This window comes from Cynoglossus semilaevis, chromosome 2 (assembly GCF_000523025.1).
Source record: "Cynoglossus semilaevis isolate Cse_v1.0 chromosome 2, Cse_v1.0, whole genome shotgun sequence".
Classification (NCBI taxonomy): Eukaryota; Metazoa; Chordata; class Actinopteri; order Pleuronectiformes; family Cynoglossidae; genus Cynoglossus; species Cynoglossus semilaevis.
In genome coordinates, this window is record NC_024308.1 from 14,593,210 (window position 1) to 14,614,638 (window position 21,429).

The 21,429-nt window shown below is 39.7% G+C and overlaps 1 protein-coding gene across 3 annotated transcripts in view; it reads right to left on the reverse strand.

The window, feature by feature from the left end:
- polrmt (polymerase (RNA) mitochondrial (DNA directed)) overlaps positions 1-21,429 on the reverse strand; it is a 30,795-nt gene that overhangs the window by 5,498 nt on the left and 3,868 nt on the right. For all 3 annotated transcript variants that reach the window (XR_003048954.1, XR_003048953.1, XM_008338558.3), the window contains exons 5-20: positions 19,671-19,857; positions 19,008-19,157; positions 18,089-18,250; positions 17,737-17,907; positions 17,011-17,253; positions 15,398-16,180; positions 15,102-15,224; positions 14,759-14,881; positions 13,831-14,010; positions 12,767-12,853; positions 11,345-11,458; positions 7,014-7,063; positions 3,702-3,800; positions 3,361-3,433; positions 2,769-2,860; positions 1,142-1,194 (exon numbers count right to left, since the gene is read on the reverse strand). Coding sequence is in view for 1 of the 3 variants with exons in the window: in XM_008338558.3 (XP_008336780.1) it covers positions 1,142-1,194; positions 2,769-2,860; positions 3,361-3,433; positions 3,702-3,800; positions 7,014-7,063; positions 11,345-11,458; positions 12,767-12,853; positions 13,831-14,010; positions 14,759-14,881; positions 15,102-15,224; positions 15,398-16,180; positions 17,011-17,253; positions 17,737-17,907; positions 18,089-18,250; positions 19,008-19,157; positions 19,671-19,857 (2,690 nt within the window). In the remaining 2 variants the exon portion in view is untranslated. The remainder of the gene's footprint in view (positions 1-1,141; positions 1,195-2,768; positions 2,861-3,360; positions 3,434-3,701; positions 3,801-7,013; positions 7,064-11,344; positions 11,459-12,766; positions 12,854-13,830; positions 14,011-14,758; positions 14,882-15,101; positions 15,225-15,397; positions 16,181-17,010; positions 17,254-17,736; positions 17,908-18,088; positions 18,251-19,007; positions 19,158-19,670; positions 19,858-21,429) is intronic.

Below are 21,429 nucleotides of genomic sequence, written 5' to 3' on the forward strand. Positions count from 1 at the left end.
AGCAGGACAATGACCCTAAGTACTCGGCCAAGATATTGAAGGAGTGGCTTCAGAACGGAGAGATCTGAAAATGGCTGTTCACTGACACTTCCAATTCAACCCAGTGGAGTTTGAGAGGTACTGCAAAGAGGACTGGGCCCAAAGATAGGTGTGCCAAGCTTGTGGCATTATATTCAAAATGACTTGAGGCTGTAATTGCTGCCTAAGGTGCATCAACAAAGTATTGAGCAAAGGCTGTGAATACTTATGTACATGTGATTTCTCAGGTTTTTCATTTTTAATAAATTTGCACAAATTTTAAAATCTTTATTAACATTGTCTTTATGGGGTGTTGTGTGGAATTTTAAGGAAAAAATAAATTTAATCAAAAATATAAACAATATACATTTTTGTCATATTGTTTTAGAGAATTACCACAAAAGAGATTTAGAGACACAAACTTCTCAGGAAAAACTGTCCGATTTCATCTGGAATTATTATGCAAAGGAGGAAAATAAATGACTGAAACCATTAGCAGTAATCAATTTACATGAGTCAGCTGCAATACTGCAGGTGTACAAGTGGAGATGGGAGCCTTAGGTAAAATCAAAGCCCCTATTAAACTGACACACACCCAGATGGTGGTTTGGCTGCATCAGAGCAGAGAAAAGTCCAGAGCTGTTCTGGTTTGTTGGAAACCACACTGCAGTGCCAACAATTTACCACCAGGGACATTAAGTCATTGCAAAGAGAGTCACATTAAATGTTCAGTATATTATGTAAAATCATATCAGTGATGGCATGACTGTGATTGTAGTTACTGTACAAACAGGGGACATCATTGATGTTGGTTTGACATCAAATCAAACTTTCAGAGAACAAACACAGACATTTCAGGTCAATCATCAGTCAGGCTTTGATGTTCAACTACATTTAGATTACATTTTTACATTTGTATTTTTTGCATCTTTTGTAGCCAAATTTATAGGACAGTCATGTTTGGTCAATTATAAGATTTAAGATGTGATATATATATAATTTTATCAACAATTATACACCTGGATGCATATTTTAAGGCATTATTCAGTGAGGCCTTGTGATACAATAGTCTATATCTGTGGATTATTCTCTGTTTTGTGTTTTATGGTGCGCACACACTCACCCGTCTCTGGAACTTCGGCCAGATGCTGCTTTAGCTTTATGTATGTTTCAGACCTGACAAAAAAAAAAAAAGACTTGTTCAGCTTCAGACATCAATCTCATTTCTATTTCAGCCAAATAAATAAATATTAACTAACCTAATCAAACTGAGTGGACTGGCAGAACAATACAGTGGACAGAAGACAAACAACAATATGAATAAAACAGCTGCTGAAGTGGTTATTAGAGTTAATTCAATCGTTACATGTTAATCAACTTCAAATGCCCCAGCTGGTCCACATGTCCTTCAGTTCAGGGACTTTTGTGCAGGTCCCTACAGTTAAAGCATATTTGGAGGTTCATATATTTGGTCATGTATTTGTAATAGTTTATGATAAGAGGCTAGAGAATGTAATATGAATATGTAAAATGATTGCAAAGACTTAAAACTAATGTGTGTGCGTGTGTGTATGACAGAGAGAAAGAGAATATGAAGGCTGCTGTGATGATGGTGTGCAATTATCTCAAAAAGACAAAAACACAGTGAGACGATGAATGAAACTCAGCCTGAAGCTAGGTAGACAGAAACATGGAGGAGAAGGAGGAACAGGAGGAGGAGGAAATGTCATGTACATTGTCAAAGAGGACTGGAGGAAAAACTCTGACAACTGTAATATAACTTTACCAGTCTTATAGTCTTTTGTATTCTCTGAGTGTGTGTGTGTACATTCTGAATGGACGGTTTTACAGTGTTTGCAGACGTGGGAGACGTATCCAAAGTGTGATATCATTTTCACCTACCATAAAAGTCCATAAAGACCACAGTGTAGTGTAGGGACACACTGAGGTTGACAGCAACCATGGCTTCTTGTGTTAAAAAACAATTAAACAGAGGAGAGAGAGAACACGCTGCAGGTGTGGCTCTGGGCTGCCATCGCCTTAAACTGAGACAATCAGAGACCACCCACCGACAAGCCACTACTCCACCGCTGCAGGAGGACTTTTATGTCGACTGATGTTGGTTTAATAAATGTAAGTGTTTAACTGCTTTACAGTTGGTACACACTGTACATTTGAATGATTAAATACACACAATAAATTGTTGTAATTGTGTAAACAACATGCAGGAAATCTTTGGTTTTGGGTCTTGGCCAGCCATGTGACAGCTGCAGTACTCTCCTTCAGGGTTAAAGTATGGAATATAAATAGTATAAAGCTATACTGGTGGAGGGCGCTTTTTGAAACAACGTAGGGTCCAGTCAGTGTATGGGGTGGACCCATTAATCGGCCGACCGATAGTAATAAAGAAAACCACAACTGTATGTGTTGTCCCAGGCATGGGCAAACTACGGGCACAGCCAGTTTAGCTTCTTAATCCGGCTGCCAAACTTTACCAAAGTATATAATTTATTTATATTATCATTATACTTCTGCCTTTTCCCTGCAATACCCAAGTTTCCCCAATAGATGGTGGAGAAAATGCAAAAAAATCATTTTAGCATTTTAGCCTTTATGCATGACTTGTACATGTCATTTATCTTAGTTGACATGAACGCTCCATCGATCTGCTCCCGACCCTGTTCAATGTGGCTCGCCACTGTAAAAGTTTGCCCACGCCTGTGTCGTCCTCATGTTGCTGTGTGACTCACTGTAGCTCAGTGCAGTACTTCTCTAACAGGGACTCGGACAGCTCTTGCAGAATCGGCTGGCTGTGAAGGTTGACAAACTGTTCTCGACACACCTGGCAGGTGGGGACAAAGTCAGAGTTAGAAACAGAGTTATCGTACTTTTCAGTCTGAGCGTGTGAACTCGGAGTCTGCACTAAACAGAAGACCAGCTAAAGACAACTGTGGTCATGGTGACCTGTTGTGGTTTAACCAGTGGTACTCAGTGGAGAAGGAAAAGTGATTCAAGAGACCCTCAAGTGTAGCATGGCTGATGTTACACTTAGTAAAAGATTACAATCTGATGTCTATGGCCAGAATTGTAGAGATGACTGAAAACAATCCTGTGGCAGTCTGTATCAGGTGCTACATATAACATCTTAATACCAATCACTGAGTTCCCAATCATTGTCCAAAAATAAACGGTAAGACAAGCTTGGATCAGATACTAGGACTCGAATGCACAGAGCTATCTTTAGCTTCAATTAATCAGCAGAGAAGACACACACTCCATAGGACACACTATCAGAGCGGATGAAAATAGCTGTGGGGGACAACCGTTGTTGTTAGGTGATACCTTGTTCATCATGTCCACTGTGTAGGCATGTGTCCAGAAGCAGTCATGAACTGAGACAAAAGTCAAGCCAGCGCTAGGATTGAAATGAGAGAGAGAGAGAGAGAACATTTAGGCAATAAGAATTAAATCAGCGTGGTCACAATCTATGCTGTTTCCATTAAATGACTTGACTGTGAATAAACAGACATGTCAGACCATTTCAGCTCATGTTCAAAGGTCACATATCCAAAGACTGTTAACGTCAAGCTCGGAGAAAAGATCAACGTACATATTTATATAACCTTTTAAATTCAACCATGTAACTGTGAAGTGTTAGGAGAATGTGTGCACATGTATAATACCTGTTGCAGTGGAGGGCGGTCAGCATCATGTGTGTGGAATCGAGGGAGTGGATGAAATTTGGTGGAAACGCATTCTTCTGTTTGACTGTATCAGGTTTGCTGTGAAGAGACAGAAAAAACAAGGACAATCAAATATGGATTTTTTTTTTCATTTCAGATATTTCAGATATTGATAACCTTTAGTAAACCCAGCTGTCTTTTTTTCCCTTTTAAGAGATTACAAAGGTACAAAAAGGGTAAACAGCATCATAGGAGGTTTACACTACAAGCTTGGTTAAATTTTCAGTACAAGAAAGTGAAGAAAAACCATTGGAAAAGTTGAAAAATAATAATACATGCAATTTATTAACTATTATTGTTAAAAACAGCATCACAAAGTTGTGTATAAATGCAAAGAGTTTCTATACGTAGAAACTTCAACATCATTTTGTTGTTGCTACTCATACTGTCAATCTATAAAATGTAGATGAAATAGAATAGTCATTTTCCTGGGTGATATAAGAACACTTGCGCTGCTGCTGTTAATGGAGTTAGCAGGAAAAACACATCCGACCAATCTACATCCCCAATGCCATTCAAATCCTCTGGGCTGCCACAAACCAGAATGCTGCTCTAATGAAAATGCAAACAGCAGCAAGGGAGCTGGGTTAGAGCTACAACACACAGGTAAACACACACACACACTGATACACGGAGGAAAGTGTTTACTTTCAGATTTATTGTTTAGCTGCAAATAACATATCAAATGTATTTGCAGGAGCATTCAGCTGATATTAAGTAAAACAAGGCCATCTCTCTCCTTCACGTGTGTTTGTGTCACATTGACACTCACGCACACCTAACAAACATGTCACCTTCAAATCCCCATGAGTCTGACTGACTGAAAAGCTGCACAGTCAGTACCCAAAGGGTGAGCAATCACTCTGAAGCTCTCTCTGAGTGTCACAGCTGTCCCTTCAGAGATCAGCCTGTGTTTGAGTGTGCCACATATGGCTCCTGTTCTCCTGACTGTGCCTCGAGGCAGGACTGCAGTTGGGAGGGAGCACATTAATGTAACCTGCACTTTATGTTGGTTATCATGTAAAGAAAAATGCATTTAAAACACCTTTTAATCTCAAAGACACTTGTGAAGCTTACTAAAAGAAAAAGATATAAATCAGTTCTGCTCCCTCCTCCTCCTCCTTCACCAACACATTAAGGATTTCAATCTCCTCCATCCATCACCAACAATGGCTGTTGCTTAAGTATTTATGCTGCTGAGTCTGGAGTATAGAGTAAAGGTCAGAAAGAGATGGACGTCTGTCAATGATGTGTCACTCAGTCAGTCTCCTGTGATTGTCTGCTCAACCACTCATGGTTCCTGTTGGACTACAGTGAAGCATATTCAAATACTGGTAATAGAGTATCACTTAAAGCCTACTTCAACATGTTCATGACTACATAATTTATTGTGTTGATTTTGTTGAGCTAATATTTAATATTAATATTTATCTAAGTGCAGAGAAAAGTCAGCAGGGTGAAGCAAACAGTACTCTCACCACAAGGGGTCGCACGTGAATTGACATGTGCTCTCCAGCTGGCCTCAACAGGCAATTGAAAGTCAACACCATGCAGGAGTTAGCAGGTCAGGGACAGCGTTCTCTATGCTCTGTCTGATCCTACTGACTATGGATTGTTTCAAGACAGAAATATTTGTCTCAAAACTGGACTTCTGGTCCAAACGGAAGGTGACAAGTGATGGAAGACCAATGCCGGAGCTAAAATGTTTGCTTCAAACTACGGAACAGTTCTTTTTAAATGTACTGGTACAAACGAAAAGACTGGCTGTGTGTCTGTCCTGCAAGAAACCACCTTTGCTGCTTTCCTTGCATTTTATTCTCATCGTGTGATAACGTCAGGACCAACTTGGGATATTGTGACCTGAAACATTTGCAAAGAAGCCTCAGCAGACATGAAGGTCAGCCACGCACATCCAAAGCTAGATTCCTTAAAAATGAATTGGAAATTCAAGCATCAATTTGGCATTGGATGAGCAACAGAGACTAAACATCTATAAATAAAGGTAAGGCTAAAACAAGTTTTTGTTTTTAAAAAATAAGATGGGAGTAAGTAGAGTAAATTCAAGTATTTGATAACTAAATTTTGGCCTAAAATATTTTGTTTTCTTAACATTTTGATTGACAACCTGTGATTAAAGCATCAGAATTTAGTTTGAAAAAATAACTGAAATGTTAACTGTAGGTCAAAATTAAATTTGTGCTGCACTCATCTCTATACTTTAACTTGTTTACAGTAAACATGAATTGCTCTGTCCATTTCTTTAAAAGAACCGTTCTTTGTAGGTCAAATATGTTCCTGTGTATATGTTCCTATTGGTGTCAGTGTCATTGAATGAGGAATGCTGATGGATATGAACCATGCTGTTGGATGAATGGTGAAATAAGATGCTCTTTTCGGTTCTTACAGTTGTAAATCTGACTCCAGAGGAGTCAGTGCCTCAGCAGCCATGAACCTCACCTCACTGCTAAGAAAATACTATTTGTTACTGAGTTTTCTGAAGTCTTTTTCACAGTGTAGAAAAGTGACATTTGTATAAAGTTAAAATTATTAAATTATTGCATTATTATTTTTTTGTAGCTTAAGTCATTTAAAGTGCAAACTAGACCAAGGGAGGGAGGGAAAGTTTTTGACGATTGGGCCACAATGGGTTCTGAAATTTGACAAGGGGTCAGGGGTGAGGTAAGGCCCTGGCCCCTTACCTCACCCCTGCACCATCTATTGGGAAAATGTGGGCACTGCATAGAAAAGGCAAAATGACAGAAGTCTAATAATTATATAATTAAATAATAAAATTTGGATCGGCAGGCTGGATTAAAAGGGCTTAACTAAGGGTTTACTTTTTTATTCAATGAACCTGAAGTTGACCTCTATTCAGGATTTTGTAAATGTGATTGTGACACAATTTATTTAGCAGTTTAAGATATTCACCCAGTAAGATGAATATCTTAAAATTGTAGCAGCAATATTAAAATATTAACCTTTACTTTTCAAGTGAAATCCTTTTGTTGCTTCAATGTCAACTAATAAACCTTTTCTACTTGGTGTCCAATTACACAATTTACAGATGTGAACCGACCGATCTGCTCTGCTGCCAAACTCTGACCTTGTTCCACCTTACTAAAATCAAACTAACTGGTGACATTTTCGGCCCACAAATGTCAATGAGTGCCGGGAGCAAAAGAAGTAGTGAAGTGCAGTTGGAGTTAGTGAGTTAAAAACTAAAACTGGAAGATGGAGATGGGGACAACTTACTCATTGATGTCATGCATGTGAAGGTTGATTTTCTGTAGGGGACTGTTAACCTGTGGAGGCAAAAAAACAACAAAACACACTGGTTAAAGATTTCAGCTCTGTTAGGTGTACTCATACAATAATACCACTTACTCAAATTACTGCAAATATGGAAATGAAGACATACATTTATTAGCTGCTTATTTATCACTGTAAGCTAAAAGACACCAACATTTACTAAACAATGATATTTTTTGTCCAACTAGGTAAATATTAATCCTGAGGCTCCATGGTTTTAAATCAAGTTATGTCGCACAAATGGAACGGAATTTCAACAAAAGTCGAGGACCCCCTGTTGGTACATGTGTAAAAAACAACACTCACGGTGCCATGGTTGATTTAAAAGTTCCTCTATAAAATCAGATCACACCTGCAGCTGCTTGCTTCAAAATGACCTATATACTATGATAATTTATTTTAGGATAAATTGGATTACGTTCCTGTTTTTCCCCAATATTATTTGAAGAATCCTAGAAAAAGCAAAAGTAACCTAAAGCCATAAAAAGCAGGGTAAATCAAGGCCTAGGAAAACAGGGCACAGTCACTGCTGTGCCCTGTGTCAGAACAGCAAGGCGAAGTGAAATAGGCTCTGAGATGAAAATTAAAATTTTATAATATAGATGTAATTTAATGTCAGCTAAGCTTAACCTAATTTAGTTTTCAAGGACGCCGTCAAAATTCAACCTGCTCCTGTTCTGTGTACAATAAACATAGCCATCTAATCTCCTATGCTGCGAGTTCTGCCAAGGCAACTGCAACAGGGGCAACGCTTTCAATGACCCTTGGATCTCAGCCTTGGTGGGAATGATAGGCCACTATCGAGCAGATGGGAGATAAACCTCTACAGACATGTTTAATTTAAGTGTTTTGATTGTATATTCAGCTAATTTTCCTTCTAGATAACTTATTCAAACAATAACATTTTTTATATGTGCTGCTAATGAAAAAACTATTGAATTAAAATGCAAATGAAAAAACAAACTAACCAATTAATTCCTTTTGTTATGTGTAAACAGAGATGAGGACATGAAATGTCAGCCCACAATAAAATAATCAAAATTCCAATAATTAACCTGCGTTTACATTCTGTTTTCTCAACTTCATTCAAGATAGTATTAACAAAAAGGATTTGGGGCATGAAGCGCTCTATTTAGGCACTGTCAGGTGACACTTTCAGTTAACAAATCTATTACCTGTTATCAGTAACTCATTGTTAACAAAAACATGAATCAATGTAATTTTACTGTTATTGCCTTCAGCAGAGCATAAATTAAATGAAAAACTGACAGTGCTGAATGAATGATTTGTATCTGAGGTAAAGTGCTAAAGAATGTTTCATTATGAATGAAAGAGCTAAAGAAAAGTTCAGTCTGAAAACTAGTGAGAGAATTTTTTTCCCATCAGGCAAGAAAAACTCCTCTAAAGTTTGAACTGGAAGACTACTATAATAAAAAAATATTGCCCAAAAAAATATTCTGTAAATGTCATCCACAGCAAAAAAGTACACTGTCACTGCAAGTCAGTGAAATATTGATCTAGCATCTAGTCCTTATAGAGCAAAATGTTTTAATCGTTTCACAGCCCTACTAATTTTATTAACGATCTATGGAATCAACAGAAACAAACTGAAGAACAGTAAAAATAGTGAGTATTTGGTTTTTGTTGAATCAATCCGTTACCTCAAGGCCAGTGTGTGACAAATGACAGAATCAGACAATTATCTTGAGGTGCTTTGAAAAATAGATCTACAGTGGTGGTGAATCCCCTTTAGTTCCTGCCTTGGCTGCTATCTCATCCACCATCCTCTAAAGGGAATGTGGGTGAAGATCTGTCCATCAATTTAAGCTTCACATTCCATCTCTACGTCCTTGCGGATTAGGTCGATAGAGAAAAGGGTGTGAGAAAAGGGGCAGGAACGTCTCCTTGATGTGAGTAATGGACTGCCACACTGTAAATGGGGTCACTGCTATATGCTGCACGCCTGTTCAATATAATAAATATGTGTATGATCTGTGTACACTACCTGACTCAAAGCCTAAGACTTTGATGAATGAGACCTTGGCTCACTCCACTCTGTCATTGTGGAGGAAAGGCCTTTGCGGTCTTTGTCACCTGAATGTTACAGATGGCCGTGGACACGAGCCAACCATAGCCATATATGAGCCCTGCTGCATCCAGGGGAATCCCCCATTCATCATATGTTGGTTAATAGCACATCTCATTTACTGAGAAGTAGCAGGTCTGACATGTGTGTTATATACACCCACTATTGTGGTTTTCCAGGTCACCTGGTCCTCTACCCATTTCCTCCCCCCTGAGCACAGAGGGAGACAGCTGTGGACTCACAGTCCCACAGACAGCCAAGAGTCGCCACAGTTTTAGCAACCTGTTCCAGAACTCCTTTCCACCAAACTCTTTTTTACCGCCTCTCTCGGGTATCCTTGAAAGTCAAACTGCATTCATTATTACACCCCAAAAATGCCACAAGATTTTGCAAGATCAACTAAACATAGCGTTGGCTAAGGAAGGGCTTGTTTCTTATCGAAGGCAAAGTGAGTCACAAAGGGCACCGTGTTGACCTTTAGAGATCGTTCCTCAGAATTACTGTTGAAGGGAAATGGGTGCACATTAAAACGTAGATTGTCATCTAAATACAAAAACCAAGACAATCACAGAGCAATTATGCAGTGAAAAAAGAAAAGCAGTGGTTCTTAACACTGGCTTTTGGAAACTTGAATATTGCATTTCCTTTGAAGTAAATTAATGGTTATTATTGCTAAATGTGCCCAAAAGTATATTAAAATAAAAGCACTTTTGGGTTTTACTTCAGAGTCCTGTGTTGTGAAGAAGATCTCCGACTGCCCAACCTTGGTGTAGGAGTGTGTCAGGAAGGTCACCTGGGTTAAAAACTGAGCTGAACCCCCTCCACTGTGCTGACCTCCGTTTAGAGGACACCCATTTTGGAAAACCTTTCACAGAACCAATTAAATTTAGGCAATACAACTGACAGCTCCCATGTGTCACTATCCTCAGAGAGTGAAATGCTCTCTGTAACCTTACTATGTAGGAGGGTAGAAAATAAACAAGGAAAGCGTGACCTCTACCCTTATTATTGCCTTCAAATCCTGTTAGTCATCCTCTGTGATGTATAATGTATGTTAATGGTACATCCTACTCTCATTACTTCACCTCATTGCAGCCTTAGCTTACGCGAAAACAATCATCTCTGATTATGTGATACCATTACAGTTAATTTAATTTTTTCCTTTGACTCTAAATCTTCACTTTAATGACTAATAACCCTTTGAGACACTGTGGTCTTTATCTTAAGTTATATGTTGGAAGTGAAAGAATTAAATTAAAGGTGACTTTGATGCAATTTAGTTTCATTTTATTGCACTTTGATATGACTGGTGTATGTTTTCTTTTGCAATGGAAAATGGTACCTATGTTTACAAGTTTTCTATTAAAAGAAGAGATAAACTACATCAGTTCTCTTCACTAACAGTCTTTCACCTTCACTCTCCTGCATATGCACCGTTCATACCCCCCCAGAGTTAGCCTTCTGCTAGGAAATCATAAGCACACTGGGACAGTCTGACCCTCACTGTGTCAGAGTGCTTGGCATCACTCTGCATTTCTCTATATTTTTCAGTAATGTCATGATCTTAAGCCGTAACCTAATTTTGACACTACAGGCTGTTCTCGAACTATGGCGTTCCGTGGTTATGTCACCATCTCCCGAAAATGTATTAAGAAAATCTTGTTCCATTATTCTGACGTCTGATGTTAAAACTCGCCAACTAGTTCTGTAGAGCAGACAAATACGTTGTCACGTGGCACTTTATGCGGATAATAGCCTGTGCTATATTCCTCGAATTTTTGCCCTTTAATATGGCTCCCGAGCATTAGCCGACTGAGCTTTTCTGTGTAATGCAATAAAACTGACATGACTTGTTTCTTTAAAGATCTCTGCTACTGTACTGTAAGTCAAAACACGCCAGCCTACAATTGCAATATAGCTGTTAGCACTGACATGATGAAAAACCAGCCTCAGAAAGGTTGAGTATTAACAGATTTCATACAACAGTAAACAACAAAATTGGTAAAACAAAATTACAATCAATCACAAAAAGTGTAGTCTGCCCTTCACCTAGGTTTTTTTTCTAATTTGACATTTTCAGTTATATTTACTCAGTTATTATAGAGTATGTAAAGAAGCATTAGATGGTGTAAACATTACTAAAAAAACACTGTATAGAAGATGGTTAATGTCTTTAGATAAGAATTACCACTTGGGTGCGTCGGCGGAAGTAGGGTTGTATGACGGGTAAACCCAAGGGTGTCACCCACTCCACTGTGTGGCCACACTTGGATATTAGCCTGGCGCTCTCTGTCAACCAATCCTGGAATAGGAGAAAGCCAACATAGGTCAAGTCTGGGCTACACAGTCTCATAAAAGTGAAATGTTTAGTGTTTAGTTTTAAGAGTGTACTAGTTTTTCCACATGTTCCTAATGTTATTGTTAAATACCCTGAATTCCTTCATACAACCACATGACACTTTGGTGCTTTTGGAACAATTTGATGCATTTAGGGCTTGTTGCTGCCCTTCTTTAAAGAACTGCAAACTATAGTAGAAAAGTACTGCAGCTGAGGAACAGGTGAGAGACTGTTACTAATTCTACAAGTATAAATGCAACAGTGCTGTCTGGGCCGCGGCACAGTTTGTCTCCAGATATAGAAACTCTATTATTGGACCACAGGTGCCTCATTCTATACATCCACATAGTGCAGCGTAAAAAAGATAAATAGATCCTGTTGACTTAAGGCAACAGCCTGCCTTAAAGCTGTTTCATTCATCATTATCTCTTCCATATATGTATTTTTGGACACACATGAAAACAAAGAAGGGCAGGAGTGAGAGATCAGCAGTAGAGAGTGGGGACGGCTCATTCTGATACTACTTAGGCCAATTTTCAGGTATTGGCAGATACTCCAAATTGCAGTATCAGTATCAGATATGAAAAAAGCTATATGGAACTACTACTAGGGACATTGACTAACAGACTGGTAAGAGGGAGACGGAGGTGGTAAAGACAACAGAAATGGTGGATAAATGAAGCTACAATATCCAGACAGTATACAGTAACTGTGACATCAGAGATGACCACACCAGTACTGTGAGAGACAATGACGTACGACAGCACAGAAATGTTTCATCCCAGACTGGGTCATGCCTGAACATTTCCCAGAGGACACGTGCAGTCTAGCAGTGGGTGGTGGTTCCATTATCCTCCGCAGGTGTGCATTGAACATCTAAAAATAAAGTCTGTGTGATAAAGCGTTGGCAGGATAATGGCCAAGTAAACTGGCCATTAATAAGAAGAGCCTAACATCAGTTGTGAATCAAGGTCAGTAGTGAGGAACTGCAGTAAAAGAAGAGTCTGCAAAACTTAGACTTGCTTCTTGGACACATTTAAATTCAGGAAAGTGTGTGGAAGAGTTCTATTTATGAATCAAGGTGGGCTTTTCTTGCCGAATCCATTCATTAAACATGGACTGAGATGTTTCTCGTACTAAAAATATTCACAGTATTTGTGAAAGTTGTGTATATTTTTAACAGCTGGGTAAATGAATACAGTTTGTATTATACCCCACAAACTGTGGTATAAAGTAGATGGTTTGGCGTTCCCTTAGCTGTGAGGAACTCACCTGAATCTTTCTGGTTCCTGTGAACATCTCTTTCAAGGCACTGAACACCAGTCGTACCAGGTAGCTGGATGCTTCCCAGACATACTCCTGGAAAGCAAGTCACAGTGAAGCTTATAATGTTAAGTACTTTACTGTGTTACTACATATAAATACAAATATTTATATTTTCATGCAAATGCAATTCCTCTGTGTAAAATAATCATTGTATAGATATTGCTCTGTTAATAAATTTGTTTCTGTATTTGATTACTCCAACAATTACATTTTCACTTTAAATAACGATGAAATTAGGCTCAAGTCCTTAAGCACAATCCTTCAGTTGAGAGCCAGTGGACACACCAACAGTGAGGCAAACTGATCTCTATGCAAGGGAATGACTGTGAGGGACAATATAGAGTAGCTTTTTGACAGGCAATAAGCACTACAGTGCTGTAAGAAGATTAAATATAATGGAGTCATTCCACCCATCAGTAGACCAAATCACCACGTCTGGTTTTGTGCTAAAAATAGATCAGGCGTAACTGTGCACTGATACCCAACATTCCACTTTCAGCTACACTGCATGCATGGCCTCTCTGATTCAGCCAGATAATATTTAATTTCACAATACCCAATACACGTGCATACTCAAACGATGTTTGCAACATCAGCCTACTGTTACAATGTTATTTTGGCTCAAAGACAGAGACACATCAATAAGAATCACTGCCAAGTGAGCCTGCGAGTTGCTTTCCTGTTTTTTTATCTGGGGAATCAATCTCTCCTATTGTATTATAATATTATGTATTACAATATCAAGGTCAAACGTTACTGATTTTCCTCCGGATGTCATGTCAGTATACTACTACGTGTCACATAACAATATAATAGGAGGCTAGAGTTCAAAGGGGAATAACTTGTTTTTTTAAGTCTATCTACTGTGAGCATCATTAATATGTACCAACCTATAGCCTGTGAGGAAGGTGAAACAAAAGCTCAACATTCTGTCCTATAAGAGGTTAGACTGCTGCAAAGCTAAAAATAACAGGGTTTGATGAAACAGGGAAGCCCCTTGTCCAAAGTACCTTGGGGAACTCATCAATCTCTTCCAGTCTTTTTTGTATCTGGAGGCGTCCTCCATAGCGTGTGACCCCGTAAACCACAGTCATCACAGTCTGTTTAACCACCTTCCGGCTGATGAAGCCCTCCAAGACCTGGGCCACCTTTAAACCTGTCTGTGCATCCTCCGCTCGAAGGGCTTCCACCTGAAAAAGAGAGGCATAAAACATGTTTATTCATTGAATGACATTTTTATCACTGATTTTTGTTGTCTTTCCTCGGGATATAAACTTAATTTAGTTAAAACATTTAAATACAAAGGTAATTAAATGTTGTTGATGTTTGGTGATTTTGCTACTGGAAAAAAATTGCATTAGCCAATAATATTAAATGCAATTTATTGAGGTTGTAATTGGTCAATAGGCCAAACAGAGCCTGAGGATAACAACATATACAAAGAGACTATAGCGCCAGGAAAATAATTGTTTTATATAGTGGCATAAACAGCATTGGTGAATATTATAATTACTATGTAATTCTGTTGTACAGAACCTGAACACATGCAGAAGAGGTTCTTAGGCCTGATGGTCAATAGAGAATGTGTGTAACAGCATCTGTGTTCTTAATAAGTAAACATCTATTTGCTTTCCTAGAGCAGGGGCCCTTTGGTGAAGACTCTGAGGAGCTCCAGATCAAACAAAGAAAAGCTGGTATACACTTAGCCTTGGACAGGAGCTGAAGACTCAAGGGGATATGGACCATATACCAATGTTATAATGTAAGCTCTTGATCAGGAAAGCATGTATTCTGCTGTGCTGATACAGGCTATTACTTTGTGTATCAATGGCAGTGAGACTGTAGTGTCTTATAGCAATCAACCTGTCAAAGAAGTTTTTGACTAATTTAAACAGACATGAAGACTGATCAAATGTCAAATGTCCAGTGTTTCCTGACCTGATGAGCAACTCCAATGTACACATCCTGAGGCACGTCACAGGGCACGAGGTTCACTGACGTGGCACCTATAACATCCCTGCCTAGAGCAGCGTAGTGCTGGAGGCCATTACAGGAACCATCCTGGTGGAGAGAAGGAATATTGATACAACATTACTACATTATAATGCTATTACAGGGCAGGGTCTCGCAGATCAGTTAAAGGCAGGGATAACAAAGAACAACAAGAAACAGGAGCTTCAGCTCAACTAATAAAAAATGACATGAAACATGTTCATCTCACTTTTACGTAAGACGTTCAAAAGCTAAATATTCCTTTTTGTGGTTTGTGTTTAACCAGTACCTGATGTATAGGAAAACCCGAGATGAACTGTGTTGGATCAGGGGACCTTACGGCCTTGGCTATCTCCATGCAGCAGGCCAGAGCCTGCCAAGGCTCATCTGCAGTCATCCACCATTTCCTACCCTGGAGACAACAACAGGTATATGGTTACATATTGTGTATACTTCAATAGAGCTGGTCATTTGTTTTAATATTACTAGATCCTATAATATAACATCTATATGCTTGGCAGAATGTACAGACTAACGATCACCAATTTCTTAGTTGAACGTGGGAAAATAACAAGACAGACTAACATCAAGAGGGTTGTCAGCAGAGTCCAGAATGTCCTCCATGATCGTGTTGGCGTACTCCAGACGCTCCTGCAGTGAACTCTTCTTTTTGACACCTGTCAGATTGATTAAGTGTAACTTTAACCAGTCCAGACCCTTGGGACCGAGAGGTTTGCCCTCTGCAAACACAAGGATGGAACGAGCCATGTCCCCTCCCAGGTGGTTAAAGTACGGTGGACAGGGATATGTCCGTCCCCTAAAGTCCATGTTGTGAGGCAGCCAAAAAATCTCATCCCTCAGACAATTGGCAATAGAGAGTTTGTAAAGAGCCTCCATGCGCAGGCTGTGCATCTCATTCCTCTTTTTCCTGGCATTATTGGCCTCATCTCTCATTTTGTTCCTCTCAGCTGCCTTGTTAGCAGGATCTTGAAAGCTGAGGTTGGGTATTTGAGGAGCCTCTGACAGTGGTGGTGGGATATTCAACTTATCACTGCCCCGGTCATTGAAGACAGAGACAATAATATCTAACACTGGTTTGTTGATCCTCCAGGCACAATTCCCCAGCGTGTTGAGAGAGTCCAGGACTGCATCAAGGTTCGGGCATTTTTCCAACTCATCTTGTTGTTTCCCCCCGTCCACCGCACGTGTCAGATTGGTCGGCGTCAGCAGGTAAGCCCCACAGCTCGCAGAAGTCCAGGGCACGGGAGGGCACAGCATAGGCATGATGTAGGAGTCGAAGGTCAACGTGGTCTCCACTGCATCGCTCAGGATCTGAGTCAGAATGGGGTGAGGCTTGATGAAGCCGATCTGGTGAGATCAACAAAGACAAAAGAAATGACTATAGGATAAAAAAAATAAATCATCAAATATAGAAACATCAACGGGGTTACACCTAAGCAGGAGGACATGGCGGTACGCCACTGGTGTACATTCTGTAAGGGTTAAAGTCAGCTTAGTTACAATAAACAAGGTAAATCTATGTGGCTAGTGACTGCTGGTAAATCACTGCATTTTTGTCAAAGGCCTTCAGAAAATGACAGAATCTGCCATGTTCTCTCTCCTTTCATTGGGTCTTCCCACCTGCAGAGTCTCGTCATGCTAAATCTGCCAGCCAATTAAGGAGTCACTAAAAAAGGGATTAGCCTGGATCCTCTTCATCTTTGTCCACAGTTCAACCCTGTCGATTCATGCTGGGATGAAATGCCTTTTAGAATTTACTCATTATTTAGGCTTAAAGCTGGGGAGGAAGCGCGTTTGAATGTTGAGGTGAAAGGCTTCAGGATAGCTGACACTCCTGCCAAGGTCAAGTGTTTCCAGTTATTTTCATTATTCCAAATCCACTTCCCCTCTTTTCTTCTTAATAAGAACGTCAAGTTAACTGTGGAGTAACTTTGACCTTACTTGGTCGGTCTTTAATCAGACTTTCCCTGCTTCTTATGTATACGTTCAGCATATATTAAATAGTTTGAACTGATTTCAAGGTCACACGTTTTTTTCCTCATCAACTTATAATCGTTTTTTTTTTATCTGATTAAATTCTTGAAAAATATTTTTAGTGGTTTTAAATCAAACTTTGATTTGATTCTATCATAGAAAGCACCAGCCGCGATGAAGTCCTCGCGGTGGATCAACTGTACCTGTTGAAAGTTGCGGAAGGTGTACATGTGGTAGAGGATGGGGATCAATGCCTGTTTTTCGGCTGGGTTCAGAATGTCACTGCGAATCTTGAGGTTCTTCACGATCAAATCCACCAGGTAAGAACCCAGCTTTAGTGTAACAACATCTGGCCAGCCTTTCTCTGCACCATGTTCCATTCTGAGTCCTAAATTCTGCTCCGTCTCCAGCTGACACCAATGCTCCCTGGGAAGGGTGGTATATGTCTGGAGGCAGATGATCAGAAGAAGGCTACTTCAGTTCATTGCTGTGAATATATTTTTCACGACTAGGGATGTAATGATGCATCGTGGATTGATTAAAAAAAAACCAATACAAATGTGTGTCAATTTGCATTAGTCGCGCATACGCATAAGGAGTAGGCTGCGGACCAGAATTTGTGAATCATATCGTGTTGTGAGTTGTGAGCATCATTACATCCCTATTCGTGATTCCAGAGCATAAACTATGATGAAGTCAAATCTATGAAAAAAGAGAGATAATGCAAGTAACACTAAAAAATAGCATTTGTCAAGCAAGCACTGAGAACAGAGGAATTATTGTTTTCTCTCCACCAAAACCACAGATCATTCAAACATTTGCAGTTTAACTGTCAATTTGTCTGAAGGCTAAAAACCCAAACTTTAAAGTTTAAATAATTATCCAAACAAACATGAAATCAAACAACAAGAAAGATTAAATCATCCTACCTGGGTATTGTTGGCCAACAGCTGTGCGTATCTCTTGTAAATGTTTCCCAACTTCTGCACCATCTGATTCTGTTGTTTTCTAAGCACACAGTACTTGGTATAGACCCGCGTTCCCAGACTGGAAGCATAAGCTGTGAGCGTCAATCCAGTGGGAAGCAGGGTTGAAATACTCTGGACAAAAAAGACCACAGTTACATGGCAGATATATCAGATATATGAATTTCAAAATGTGCCAACTTCTGAACTGTAAAAATCCCAAAAAAATCATTTTAATGCCAGAGTTAAAGTTGGATATATACAGTACTAGGTGCTGTATTTGCAGTAGCAGCCTGAGATAGGTGGACTGTTTTACCTGTATCATCATGTTTACGTAGTCTTTATCCTCCAACAGACACAGGTAAGGATAAAGGCTCTGGTACTTGGTGCTGGTCTTTACGAGGATCATCTTTTTCTCCCTGAAGGCCTTCAGAAGGGTTTTATGCCACTGATTATTCAGATTATTCAAATGCTCCCTCTGAAAACACAACGGGTCAAAGTGGAACCAAAATTAGAATCACAATGTCTACTGACCAGGGCCCAGAAAGAAAATCTCAATACAGCTTAAGTGTAAAGCACAGTCTGGAAACAGGGCGGAGGGCGACACTGGGTAAGGTCCCTTACGGCCTACGTTATAATACATTCTATTTTGTTGTCTCCTGACAACAGGGAATTCTCAGCCGGCTTGCATTCCATAAATTCTATTTGTGGAGGCAGAAAAATCCAGTCTGGACTGTAAATACCATACTGAGGGGGAATAAAGTAGCAATAAGATGCATCTTGGATTGAAAGGGTTTGACATTATTGTAAGTTTTGAAAAGGGAGAAGAGATTATCCTCATCCTTGAGACAAAAAGGATCTAAAAACATTTATATTTAAACAAATACCTGCCACGTCTAAAGGTTAAAACATGAATGAATTCCTAGTTTTGTAAATTCAGTTAAATGAAATCTCAGTGTTTTCTGTCGTATAAATTCAAATACCACTTTTTTATTTTAATGGAACCGATGGGTGTTGCATTTCTAAATACTTGTGTCATTATTTAACGATTTGTTAATATATACACATAGAACATGCAGGATTTAATGACCAGTGTATATTTCCCTCCATCTGTCTTCCACGTCTCTTTTACACCTTGTTACTTTTACAATGTTTTGGCAGAGGAAGCGTAAACCGGGCATCAACACTGGAACACTACACAGAGATGAGGGAAGGTAAGAGGTGAGCTTAATTACCATTTTTGCCATGTTTTCAGTGAGAGGCTTGGCAGCCTCTACAGAGTTGATGGTGACAGTGCAGGCCAGCTCCATGCTGAGCTGGCGTTTGAAACCCGCCAGGAGCTCTGCCTGAGTCAAGTGCAGTTTGGGGTACTGGTGATTTTCCCTCTAAGACACAAAGAAACAAGAACAGACACACAGAAATATATATGATCTTTTGTCTGTGAGAAAATGGGCTGAGATATACTCATTATAATGGTGCACGTTACCAATACCAGGACCAGTCTTAATATCTGTCCTGATCTGGCAACATGAGCGTCATGAACATTCACTAACTTAGTGTATAGCTTGCCATTTTAACAATGTAGAACGTTTTGCTTTATTTACTTTTTTTTTTTTTTCTATACAGTATCTAATGTTAAGAATAAGAATAGCTCAATACAATGCTATATAACTGGGCATAATTTCAGGAATGAACATCGGAAAAAAAAAAAATTTTACTACATACGGATATATATCATTTTGCCTTTCATGTTAAAAAGGCATCTTTTGTTAAACCTGGCTTCAGTTCAAATCAGCTTTTCCTTTGTGCTTTTTAAAAGGACTTCTAATGTATTAGTAGGGCTTTGTCTCTTTGTCTTTGCAGGCGAACAGACGATGATGGAACAGTGGGTGCAGTACCTGTGTGTAGAAGTCGTTAACCAGGGGTAGACTGAACTGGCTTGTTGTCTGCTGGATTTGAGGCTGATACTCAGGATGGACCGCATGCACTGCCTTAAGCACCATGTCTTTCTCATCATGGTGAAACACACACTGGCTGAACAGATCGTCCACAGACAGCCCCTCCTTCTTCATCTGATCTAGGCACCTGCATATGAGGATGTTTACTGTATCAGGCCTTAAGTGTAAATAGATGCTTTAACACTAGAGACAAACAGTGCAAAAGTCCAACTAGATCTGACAGATCCTGAGAAAGTCAGGAATAAAGAATCCACAGGTACACAGACTGACCTGCAGATAATTCTAATTTCAAAGAATGCAAATTAGGGCAGCAACAGAACATTTTTTTCCTACAAATTACAGAGAGATGTGGCATCTAAAAAGACAAGTGAATTGTTAATTACAGCCTGTTTCTCCAGTCGTCTGCACTTTAAAGGGTAATAGATATTAGTGGTATACAGTGGGTACGGAATTTTTCACTCTTTGTTTTATTGCAGCCATTTGCTAAAATCATTTAAGTTCATTTTTTTCCTCCATGTACATGCAACACCCCATATTGACAGAAAAACACAGTTGTTGACATTTTTGCTTTATTGATTTATTGAAATAGAAAAACTAATATCACATGGTTCTAAGTATTCAGACCCTTTGCTGTGACACTCATATTTAACTCTTTGTTGTAGTTTGTCGACTCATATTTAAGGTGCTGTCCAGTTCATCTGATCATCCTTGAGGGGGTGCCACACCTTCATTGGAGTCCAGCTGTGTTTGATTATACTGATTGGACTTGATTAGGAAGGTCACACACCTGTCTATATAAGACCTTACAGCTCACAGTGCATGTCAGAGACAATGAGAATCATGAGGTCAATGGAACTGCCCCTTAAGCTCAGAGACAGAATTGTAGCATGGCAAAGATCTGGCCAAGGTTACAAAAAAAACATGTCTCCTACACTTAAGGTTCCTGAGAGCACAGTGGCCTCCATAATCCTTAAAAGCAATCGTGGGAGAAGAGCCTTGGTGAGAGAGGTAAAGAAGAACCTGTGACTGAGCTCCAGAGATGCAGTCGGGAGATGGGAGAAAGTTGTAGAAAGTGAAATGTCACTGCAGCCCTCCACCAGTCGGAGCTTCATGGCAGAGTGGCCGACGGAAGCCTCTCCTCAGAGCAAGACACATGAAAAACATCTGAAAGACTCCAAGATGGTGAGAAATAAAATTCTCTAGTCTGATGTGACCAAGATAGAACTTTTTGGCCTTAATTCTAAGTGGTATGTGTGGAGAAAACCAGGCACTGCTCATCACCTGTCCATTTTCATCTGCAGGGACAGGGTGACTGGTTGCAATCGAAGGAAAGATAAATGCGGCCAAGTACAGAGATATCCTGGACCGAAATCTTCTCCAGAGTGCTCAGAACCTCAGACTGGGCCTCAGGTTCAACTTCCAACAAGACAATGACCCTAAGCACACAGCTAAAATAACCAAGGAGTGGCTTCACCACAATTTCGTTCTTGAATGGCCCAGCCAGAGCCCTGACTTAAACCCAAGTGATCGTCTCTGGAGAGACCTGAAAATGGCTGTCCACCAACATTCACCATCCAACCTGGCAGAACTGGAGAGGGTCTGCTGGGAGGAATGGCAGAGGATCCCCAAATTCAGGTGTGATAAACTCGTTGCATCATTCCCAAAAAGACTCATGGCTGTATTAGATCAAAAGGGTGCT